This window comes from Nanorana parkeri, unplaced genomic scaffold, assembly GCF_000935625.1.
Source record: "Nanorana parkeri isolate BGI_ZX_2015 unplaced genomic scaffold, ASM93562v1 scaffold61, whole genome shotgun sequence".
NCBI classification, from domain to species: Eukaryota; Metazoa; Chordata; class Amphibia; order Anura; family Dicroglossidae; genus Nanorana; species Nanorana parkeri.
The window spans coordinates 408,151-420,162 of NW_017306329.1; the positions used below are offsets into that span (position 1 = coordinate 408,151).

A 12,012-nucleotide genomic window follows, 5' to 3' on the forward strand; every position below is an offset into this window, starting at 1 on the left:
GAGGGAGGAAGAGAGCGGGGTGATCAGAGCGGGAGAAGGTGGCTCGGTGTCTGAGTGCTCCTAAGGAGGCCACGCTCCAGGCAGAGGACATCAGCCACCCAGCACCAGTACCAGACATCAAAGTGCCAGCAGACGGAGCTTTCTGTGAGCTGGACTCCAGTGGTGGACGATGAAATGTTAGATCACATTTGAGTGCCATGGAGGGAAGAGAGGGAGAGGTGAAGGTGGAGAGAAGGGACACGTTGGAAGTGGGGGAAAGGTGTCCAAGAACAGGGGCACCTCACAGTGGACAGCAGAGAACAGCTGTCAGTAGGCATCTGGTGGCCATTGTGTCTCCACCGCTGATAGTCCCCGAGTTGCAGCAACTTGGGTATTACCTGTATATGAAACAACATGAAGATCCACCACAGATCTTGATGGGAACAGAACTTGACAACAACAACAACAGTCCCATCTTCCCCTCTTCATCTTCAGCTGATGCATCATAGTCCCCTTCATCACATTCTCTTGGTGCATAGACAAGGACTTCCAGTGCATTCAGTGAGAGGGAAGATGGAGGTCAGTCCTTTTCTACCCCCCAGCAGAGAAGAGACCGGGCATTAGGGGACTATGGGGTGATGATGAGAGAGTGAAGAATACCTCCCAACTGTCCATTTGGAGGGGCTGACCCTCTTTTGTAAACAAACTGCTCTGACCCTCTTCCTACTTCTTCAGGAGCCCAGGTAGGAGGATTTTTGGGATCACCGTGTTCTAACCACATACTCTGTGAGGCCATCAATATCTGTTGAGTGTTGCTGGCCACACTGTGTCGGGTGGTGTCACATTGGGAAGTGAACCTTTAGGAGTTGGATAACGTTTTTTGTCATGAAGATATCTCACACATACTATATTACCAAAAGTATTGGGACGCCTTTACAACACATGAACTTTAATGGCATCCCTGTCTTAGTCCGTAGGGTTCAGTATTGGGTTGGCTCTGCCCTTTGCCGCTATAACAACTCCGCCTCTTCTGGGAAGGCGTCCACAAGGTTTAGGAGTGTGTCTATGGCAATGTTGGACCATTTGTGAGGTCAGGTACTGATGTTGGAGGAGAAGGCCGGGCTCGCAGTCTCCGCTCTAATTCATCCCAAAGGTGTTCTATCGGGTTGAGGTCAGGACTCTGTGCAGGCCAGTCAAGTTCCTCCACCCCAAACTCGCTCATCCATGTCTTTATGGACCTTGCTTTGTGCACTGGTGCGCAGTCATGTTGGAACAGGAAGGGGCCATCCCCAAACTGTTCCCACAAAGTTGGGAGCATGAAATTGTCCAAAATGTCTTGGTATGCTGATGCCTTAAGAGTTCCCTTCACTGGAACTAAGGGGCCAAGCCCAACCCCTGAAAAACAACCCCACACCATAATCCCCCCCCCCCCCCCCAAACTTTACACTTGGCACAATGCAGTCAGGCAAGTACCGTTCCCCTGGCAACCGCCAAACCCAGACACGTCCATCGGATTGCCAGACAGAGAAGCGTGATTGGTCCCTCCAGAGACCACGCCTCCACTCCTCTAGAGTCCAGTGGCGGCGCGCTTTACACCACGGCATCCCACGCTTTGCATTGCACTTGGTGATGTGCGGCTTGGATGCAGCTGCTTGGCCATGGAAACCCATTCTATGAAGCTCTCTACGCACTGTTGTTGTGCCAATCTGAAGGCCGCACCAAGTTTGGAGATCTGTAGCTATTGACTCTGCAGACAGTTGGCGACTTATGGAATATTTAGTAGCCGGGAAATGTCACAGAACACCTGAATCCAATGATTTGGAGGGGTGTCCCAATACTTTTGGTAATAGAGTGTATATGAGACTTCTTTTTAACTTTATCACTTTGCGGCACTTTAATTGAACTATACCGTCATAGATCATCTGCAGAGCGGATCTGTTACTTGTGGTTCCACAGGCTTGTGGTTTGTTCTTACCTCTTGTGGATCAACGAGCACGTGTTCTGTTCTCGCTTCCTTGCTTCACAGAGCCGGCCTTATCTGACGAATATTACCGTGTTTCCCCGAAAATAAGACACTGTCTTATATTTTTTTTGGCTCAAAAAAAAACACACTAGGTCTTATTTTCGGGGTAGGTCTTATATTTTAGCAATTCCCAAAAATAGAACTAGGTCTTATTTTTGGGGTAGGTCTTATTTTCGGGGAAACAGGGTATACCTTGCCTCTTGGCCACTTCCTGCCCCGACCCCCAAATCTCTCTCATTCTTCAATAACTCCTGCTTTCCCTTGGGCTGACCTTTCTTTTACCAACTCTCCTTTTTCCTCCTGGTTTTGCTTGTCTGCCCCCAGCCCTGACCTTTGGCCTGTCTTCTGGATCCCCATGTTTACTCTTCAGCGTACTCCTTTTCCTGTGTGTACGAGGAATCTCCACATGAGGAGCAGGGTCAACAGGTGAACCTGGAGGTCAGCATGCAGCTAAGTCCAATCTTCCATGAGTGGGTCCTTGGCAGAATATTGGCAGGCCCTCAGACCCCACACCTCATGGGAAGCCCACGCCACTTGCTCACGTCCTTGGTGTCGAGATATATATACTTTATGTTTAGAAGTGAATCTCAGGGATCCACCTCGAACCCAAATCTTATCCCTAAAAATCACCTCCATTGACCTTTCCCTGGTCTGTAGAATGAAATAAACACATTAAACTGTAAGGAACTCAATCTATGTGTGGCAAGTCCCAGTGGGAGTATCCCACCCATATACCACTTATATCCCCACCCTAATATTATACAACCAGTATAGTCCAGATAATTCTCCACCATCTGTCCACAGAGATCACGTCACCAGGTCAATGAGGATGGAGGAGGACCGGAGTCGCATGACTGAGAGGATACTAAACCTCACCCTGGAGATCATCTACCTGCTGACCGGAGAGGTGAGGAGGATTCCCGGGAGGTCAAATGACACTAATCCTATATCTATTAATAAAACACAGACCTGACCGGAGAGGTGAGGAGGATTCTGGGATACTAAAATGATATTCCTATTGGTTTTTCAATACAGAGTTTTCCTCTTCTGAAGTCAGGTGATCATGTGACCATCACAGTGCCCCCATGTGACTCCCTAAAACCTGAGAGACACATCATGCAGAAGATTCTAGAAGTCACCAAGAAGATGACTGAGCTACTGACAGGAGAGGTGAGCGGTGCCGGGAATTCTGGGACATGATCCAGGAACAGACAAGGGATGTGTCTGGAGGGTGACGGTATCATTGTGTGTGTCCGGTTCCTATAAGGTGTTAGGATGTCTCTGTCCATTCCTCCATGTAGGAGCGGGATTATTTAGAAGGACACCGGGATCTCTACAAGGATGTCATGATGGAGGATCAGCCGCCCCTCACATCACCGGGTAAGAGGAGAGAGCAGTACGGAGGGTCCACCTAGATCCCCCATCATCTGATACACACATAGAAACAATGTATTCAGTCAGTGTGTGTGTTTCCTACAGATGGATCCAGTAAGAGGAACCCACCAGAGAGATGTCCCCATCCTCTGTATTCCCAGGATTCCACACAGGAGGATCTCGCCGTCCCCCACCATGATCAGGTAGGTGGAGTTGAGGGATTGAAGACTCTGACATGTGGAAATGATGTGTGGACTCTACAAGATGAGACTTTCTGCCGTTCTGTTGGTTTAGGGTGAAGATCTGATGAAGATGAAAGTTGAGGGTGACGTAGAAGAGACGTATGTGAGGGATGATCAGCAACATACGGAGGAGGATGGAAGGATGAGGACACTCATAGAGGAGGACACTCCTACAGAGATCAGCACAGGTGACCCATAATATATTCTTCTCTTATCTCTGCTCTGTTCCTGCACACTGATTGGTCCAGAGTAGGGCGGGATCTGAGTGATATCGGCCAATAGTAGGTTGGTAATGGTCACCTCCCTGTACTGATACCCGTCCTGGGGCTCAGCTGGCAGTATTGGGTTGGGTGTCACTCCTAGTTCCAGGAGCACACATATGAGGACACAGATTGAGCCTTTCTTAGGTCGGTTCCTCTTCTTCCAGCAGAAAATACTTCTCCAAGCTCCCTCCAGTGCTGCTCATCACCAGAAGCCTAGGCCTGTGGTCACCTGTCCTATGGTGAAGGCCTACAACTCTGAACATTGATCCTCTTGTTCCTCAGAGATCACATGACCCAGTGCCTAGGCTTGTGGTTGGGTGAAGAGCATGCTCCTCCCAGTCCCCATTGGCTTCACCTCTTCTGATAGGGCTGTGTAAATGTAGACGTGATCTGGGAGGAGGACCAAAGGCCCTTTGACTGAAGAGGGGAGGAGTCCCAGCTGGTTGGGACCTCCACAGAGAACATCTGCTCCCTCAGATCTCCTGATCCTGAATGTTGAGTGAAGGATCCTCTGACTTTATCTCCAGGTTGTAAGATGGAAGATGAGGACATCACAGCAGATTGTGCGGGAGAAGAGACAAAGAGCTCAGCTATGGATGGTGGACTTCACAGTGTGGATAGAGCATGGAATCCCTATGACTCTGAGCAACCTCGTCCTGTGGGGGATGGTGCCGGAATTCAGGAGGAGAAGACATTTTCCTGCCCTGAGTGTGAGGAAAGTTTTAACTCTGAATTGGGTCTTTATTTACATCTGAGTTCTCACATGGGTGACAAGTTTCTTTACTGTTATGAGTGTGGGAAATGTTTTCTTCATAAATCAGACCTGGTCACACATTACAGATCTCACACGGGGGAGAAGCCGTATTCCTGCTCTGAGTGCGGGAGAAGCTTTGCACAAAAGTGCAATCTTACCAAACATCAGAAACTGCACACAGGAGAGAATTCCTATTCCTGCCCTGAGTGCGGGGGATGTTTTTCACACAAGTCCATTCTTATACAACATCAGAGATTGCACACAGGGGAGAAGCCATATTTCTGCTCCGAGTGCGGGAGAAGTTTTTCACATAAGTGCAATCTTACCAAACATCAGAGATCGCACACAGGCGAGAAACCATATTCCTGCTCTGAGTGCGGTAAATGTTTTACAGCAAGGACCTCTCTTAACACACATAAGAGATTGCACACGGGGGAGAAGCCATATTACTGCCCTGAGTGCGGGAAAAGATTTTCGCAGAAGGGCCATCTTTCCAGTCATCAGAGTTTGCACACGGGCGAGAAGCCCTATTCCTGCACTGAATGTGGGAAATGTTTTCTGCATAAATCCAAACTGCTCAGACATTATAGATCTCACATGAAGGAGAAGTCTTATTCCTCCCATGAGTGAGAAGCCATATTCCTGTCCTTAGTGTGGAAAAGTTTTACATGGAACTCCCCGTTATACAGACCATCAGATACGTCACACACATGGGTAAAACTGTTTTGTTGACGGTACAGCACAGGACACAGGCGGATCCAGAGACGACTATATGCAGATATCAGGTGATTGGACACTGGCCAGAGTTGTGAGGACCCTCATATAGACCCTCCCCCTTCAGGAAATCCTGTTTGTTTGTTTTTGCTTGTGACCCAATTCATTAAAGGATTTTGTGTTACTACCGTGTTGTGTGTTTATTTACAATGTCACGGTATATTTGGTGAATGGGTAGGAGTAACAACTACCCCTTACTCATTCACGGGGGGGGGGTATCATCTGGATGACATGCTTTCCGGAATGCACGGAACTTGCTGCGTTCACTGGAAAATTTCTAAGGAGAAGGAGCGGGTACCTGGGGTTCAGGCGGAGGTACCATAACTGTTGATGCAGCAGTAGGGTTCTGTGCAGGGGCTGTGGTTGAACTTGGAGTAGCTGATGTGGATTGAGTCAAGGATTCCAGACGACCCTCCTGCTGGAAATAGCCTTCCTGTAGACTCTTAGCTGCCCTAGGCAGCTATTTGCTGGCAGAGTTCCTCCATGGGAGGCCTCCTTTCAGGCTCCTAGCATGGCTGAGAGATCCTGTTACATACCTTGGTGTGAGACTGAATGGACGAGGACGGCGTCTGAGTACCCCTGCAGATGGAACAGAAGGTTTACAGACTTAGAGAGGCACGAGGGCCAGAAGCTGATGCTGTAGGCGGCGGGGTAGATGGTGCAGAGATCCAGATGCTGGACGTGGTAGAAGAAGCCGACCGTCAGGTGAGGGTGCCACCAGCTAGTGGTTAGCACCAGGATTAGTAGATGCAGCAGGAGACAGACCGGGTCGACAACTTGCAAGAAGAGCAGTACCAAATCGGAAACCAGAAGAATGGTCAGTGGGTAAGCCGAGGTCAGAAGACGGACAACAAGGTCAGGAAACAAACCGGGTCAAACACAGATTCAATGGGATTATACAACCCACTGACACCCACCGTACCATAACAATAAAGTAAAACACGATTGTGGAAAACTATAGGCCGCACCCCCTTTATTGGGTTTGAATCAATTTAACCAATTGTAGCGCTCACCCCCCGAAGGAGCCGCTGAATGCCGGTACATCTCTAGTCTGTCTAGGTATAACTACCAACGGACGACCGAAATCAAGGCAGAATAATAACAATAAAAATAGTGGGGAACAACAAGGTAGTAAACTTTTGTCCCACAAAAAGAGAGGAATTAAATGTATGTACACCAACAATATAATGCTAAGTAACGATTTATTGAACATCTTCACTGGGGAGAGAGGGTATGGGGGATTCTAAGCTTCTAGAGGTAACGGACAAGAGCATATGGTGACTGAAGTAGCAGGTGGTCAAGGATTACCCAGATCCACATCAGGAAAGACAACGACCATACTACTCCTGAAGTCCTCTTAGTTCCAGGATACCTCAAGAGCCAGCATTGGTCCTGGGTCTCTTCCTCTATCAGCAACACAGGCGTCCTCCTCGTTGGAGGCCTCAGGGAAACCTTTTCCCTCACACCAGCCCATGCCCACCACCAGGCCTAGGGGGGGAGGGGGGAGGGGCAGGCTGAACAGCACCCAGCCCCATTCTGTGGCTGGTCCCGGCTAGTCTGAGCACATGGCAAATCCCTCCAGTATATGTACCCTATCCCAGCATGCACCACTGGCTGAGAGATACCCAGTGATTGGCTGCTGTAGCGTATGTACACTCTCATTGGCTGTCCCACAATATGACAGTCACACTCCGCCCAGGGGGGGTACAGGCAATGCTAGACACCTGGAATTAACCAGATAAATGTCACTATAAATCCAGCCAGGCTGACTACAGCACCGGCTATCACTAAATGTCTGGTAGCCACATCACAGAAGGTGATGGGTAGTGATGGGCTCGGGCGTGTTCGCAAGCGCCTCGTGCCGAGCCCGCCGGGAAGCTGTCAGCGAGCAGCACCAATCACAGACACTGAGACATTTCCCGATCTCTGCAGCTGCGGACCGGGAACATGTCTCAGTGCCTGTGATTGGCCCTGCGCGCTGACGGCTTCCTGGCGGGCTCGGCGCTTGCGAACACGCCCGAGCCCATTACTAGTCCTTAGATGTAGTGGCTGCATTAGTTTTCACCTAGATCATGCCAGTAACAAACTTCCTATTCTAGAGTGGCAACACTCAAACTTATTTGTACTGAGGAACAGCGTTGACACCCTAGGACAGCATTACACACACACATCTATCTCTCTTCATCTCCAATACACAGGGGGTGGGGGAATTTATAGTTTACAGACAGCTTGAAAGGAATATAAGATTATCTGTATTGTCAGTTCAGCTCACAAACAGTGACAAGGTTGCTGCATTTATGGCAAGATCATTATATTTTTTCGTACTTGCTTGGTATCCTAGTCGACTGTGGTGCGGGCATTAGTCCGCTATCGGATAACTTTGATTCACAGCGGTACATTTACTAATGACCCAAATGAGTAATAAAGCAAACAAAAGAAAAAATATTGACTTTACTTCTCTTTTCAACATTGAACTGCACAGGGGGAACACAGCCTGTATATGTCACCTGCTTTTAATAGTTATTTTGCACCAGAACTACCCATTATTTAAAAAGGGCTTGTTCACACCAAATCCGGACCAGATCTGCATGAGTTTCTGCATATGCAGTGCAGTGCGGTTTGATGTGTTTTTGCCGTGTTCTGGTCCTGTTTTTTTTCTAGCCTAAAATGGGCTTTCAGGTGTAGTTCAGTGTGTTCCAGGGCGTTTGCATGCAACTTTGATGTACTTGCATGCATTTTGGTGCGTTCCTGTGGTGTGAACTAGAGTCCAAAATACCATTGGTATACATTGGATGCAACTTGACTAGTGATGGGGGGCTACATAATAAATAGGCTTTAACCTTTATTACCAAACAAAACCACTGCTAAATATTAACAGACCACCATGCTTAGTCACCAAGACACCAGCAGTAATAACTTACACCAACCAAATTATCGTTCACCAACAACCATCCACTCCCAAAGTGGGCGACATTACCACATAAAGATTGACTACCTGAGGTAACTGCTGACCCCTGAAAGGACCTCTTATCTAGACGGCTGGGGGATTCTCCTTCGAAGCGCTTCGGGAACATAGAATGAACTACACTGAGGCAGATTCACACATGCTCAGTTTATTACAAGAGTTTATTAGGCTTTATACTGTACAAAATGCTGAATCATCATTTAAACTTTTTACCCTATGAACACATCTTGAATAACAAGAATTGTGGCATCATATGACATCAGTCTTTAATAACTCTACTTGCTGGCATGGGAACAGAGGACTTTGGAATCATTAGTTATAGATAACTTATCATCCTCGGCTAGTTCCAATATGCTATACCATAAAAGAAGTGCAAAGTACAATAGAGATAAACAAAAGACATTGAATGAAAATCTACTGAATACTCATAATTAAGACTTTCTTGACTTTAACATATATTTCTAAAGAGGACCGGTATTATATTGAATTAAAAGGGGGCTTGTATTGTATTATCAAATTGACACTATCAACCCCGCCCACTGCTAGGAGTGACTATAGAGCGGAAAGGTTACTCTCATTGGTCAGGTGTTTTTCCCGCCAAAAGTCTGTCACTAATCCTGTGCTCAGCTGACTGAAAGTCTGCCTAGCAACTGAATTAAATCTTCCCAGCAACAGCAGGCAGCTTGTAACCTGAAGGACACAGCAGAAAGAACCAGCAAAGCCGCACCAGAGAGACATGTACATGACCGTCACCACTGACCTCTATTGAATATAATTCGTTTTTTCTAAAAACACACATGGGTGATCGGGGCCACAATCCCACGGGGGCCACCTTTCTTATTTTGCAAAATCAGCGTCCTTAAATAGCCAGTTTGGCGCCATTGGCAGGAAGGTGCGCGTGCGATGTGACTTGCAGATATGCGCACTGCTCCGTTTATGCGCATGCGTGTGCAATATTGGCTCCAAACCACTTTCTTTTGCGCAACGGGTCATGCATCAGTACGTGCAGAAGCTGCACTATGGACACTGGACTGAACTTCCCTGACAAGATCAGTAAAAGGATAGAATATCTGTGACATCATCCCACTCCTATATTCTGAAGTCACAAGCTCCTCGGGACAGGAAAAGACCATTAAAGGGCAAATATGACCGGGACACAAATCAGAATGGTGAAATGATCTATTGCTGGAATGATATCACACTCCCCATGCTCATAGATCACCGAGGATGTGTTAGAAACCTACAAGAACCCCACGGGGACTTCTCTCAGATCATCTCCCTCATTCTCAGGGCTTTGTGGGGTGTTATAAGTATGGAAGGGGGTCACGTGTCTGCTGCCCATTGCCAAAGCCCGGCCTTGGCAGCTGAGTGGACTAGCTGGGTCTAGGCTTGACGGATGACCATCCGGGACACTCGGCAACAATGACAAGGCCGTGTTCACACTACGAGACGCTTCTCGAGGCTGCAGTTCCTCTGAGCTCCACAAGGTGGTGACCTCACCTATACCGAGACAGGAAGTTTCTATGGTGAACAGACAGGAGGTGATGTTAGGTGCAGACAGGAAGTGATGTCATGTACAGACAGGAAGTTCCAGGTGAGAGGTCAGATGAGAGGCCGTATAAAGGAGACATTGCAGGAACTGGCAGCAGAGGAGGTAATAAGATATTATTTTGACATTTATACCCGTCATGTCCGTCCTCCATAGTCACTGTGACGTCTTTTATCTCCAGCAGATGCTGCTACACATATTTAGAGTAGAAATGTATAAATAATCTGTTCAGGATCAGAACTTTTACCCAATTATGGGGTGAGAACATTGTCTTCATTTTGTAGATGTGTCACCTTAGCAGTCTCTTGTATGAGGGATGAGATTCGGGTTCGACAGAATTGCGCACCTCTCTGTGGATCTGGCGCACGTTCCCGATACACTATGGTGTGAAGGAGGACCTAGTTTAGTGTGTCGCAGTGGTGGCTCCATCTTCTTCCTCCCAGGACAGAGGAGACACTATTCAGCCAGCACTGCCGATGTCCCCTCTTCCTTCTTCTCCTACTCCAGGACGGTCCTCCAAAACCCGGGACTGCTGGTGGGTATGGACTGGGCCTGTTGGCTCTTCATACAAACGCGTCTGTCTCCAGTCACGGGACAGGAAAAGAAGAAATTTTTCTGATATGAAATAATGAGAATGGTTTTGGGGCTCCGACTTCTGCTGGACAAAGCGGGCCGAGTCCCCCGTGATGAGGACACACGAGTCCCCGCTGAACCTGCCAGAAAAAATCCTTTTCTTTCCTGAGATGAGTCAGATAATAGTAGATTGGGGGGCTGAGAATTGTAAAAGAGGATAACAAATAATTCCTCATCCAAAGTCCGCACTGCCGGAGTATACTGATGATGATGTCCCTGAGACCCGGGCCGGTCCCGTCACACCACATTCAGCTTTAAGTCCCTCCCCCGCTGTATTAGTAGAGGTCCCCACAGCTGACAATAGCTCCTCTAGTACCCCCCCAAAGGACAAAGGTGACCATCAGACAATTAGAGAAAGATTCTATTTATCGTTCCTTGTCTGCAGATCTACAACTAAGAAATATAGATCAGAGACAAAACAGGAAGTGTCATGTCTGATCAGGCCGGGAGGAGGAAATATAACAGGTTTGTAGGGGGCAAGAAACCCAACAAACACTGAGTGACCCCCATCTACATGGGGCAATTCCCACTGGGGGCAGCCCACCTATTACCCCCTTATATCCCCATCCTAATATTATACAACCAGTACAGTCCAGATAATTCTCCACCATGTCGCACATTACAGATCTCACACACGGGAGAAGCCGTATTCCTGCCCTGAGTGCGGGAAAAGCTTTGCACAAAAGTGTGATCTTATCCAACATCAGAGAATACACACAGGGGACAAACCGTACGTCTGCCCTATATGTGGGAGAAAATTTGCACAAAAGAGCCATCTTACCCAACATCAGAGAATACACACGGGGGAGAAGCCATATTCCTGCTCAGAGTGCAGGAGAAGTTTTGCCAGAAAGTGCCAACTTACCCAACATCAGAAAATACACACAGGGGAGAAGCCGTATTCTTGCTCCGAATGCGGGAAAGCTTTTTCAAGGAAATACAGTCTTACCAAACATCAGAGATTACACACAGGCGAGAAACCATTTTGCTGCTCTGAGTGTGGGAAAAGTTTTACAGCAAGCTCCTAATTTAACAGGCATATGAGATTACACACAGGCGATTAGCCATATTCCTGCCTCGAGTGTGGGAAAGGTTATTCACGGAAAGCCTATATGTCCAGTCATCATTGTTTGTACACGGTTGAGAAGCTATAGTTCTACAATGAATGTGGGAAGTGATTTCTTCATAAACTGCTCAGACATTATAGATCTCACATGAGTGAGGGAAACGTTTTTCAGAGGAGATCCACCTTTTTGTACATCAGAGACTGCCCGAGGCCAAGAAGCCATATTCCTGTCCTGTGTGTGGAAAAGGTTTCTCATGGAACTCCCATCATATTTAACATCAGATGAGACACACGTGGGTAAAGCTGTTTTCTTGATGGTACAGCACAGGACGCAGACAGATCCAGAGACATCTATATGCAGATATCAGGTGATTGGACACTGTGAGTATC

The 12,012-nt window shown here is 47.7% G+C and overlaps 1 protein-coding gene and 1 pseudogene across 2 annotated transcripts; both read left to right on the forward strand.

The window, feature by feature from the left end:
* The first annotated feature begins 2,722 nt into the window (after positions 1–2,722).
* On the forward strand, positions 2,723–3,352 carry LOC108804484 (gastrula zinc finger protein XlCGF53.1-like). Of its 2 annotated transcripts, none has more exons than XM_018576259.1 (3): positions 2,723–2,909; positions 3,038–3,174; positions 3,261–3,352. In XM_018576259.1, the coding sequence occupies exons 1-3, from the start codon at positions 2,826–2,828 to the stop codon at positions 3,274–3,276; spliced, it is 237 nt and encodes a 78-aa protein (XP_018431761.1). In that variant the 5' UTR covers positions 2,723–2,825; the 3' UTR covers positions 3,277–3,352. The 2 variants fall into 2 exon arrangements, with proteins under 2 accessions (XP_018431761.1, XP_018431762.1); XM_018576260.1 differs by having other exon boundaries at positions 3,038–3,171; positions 3,258–3,352.
* The window catches only part of LOC108804470, a 19,289-nt pseudogene continuing 10,018 nt past the window's right edge, over positions 2,742–12,012 (forward strand).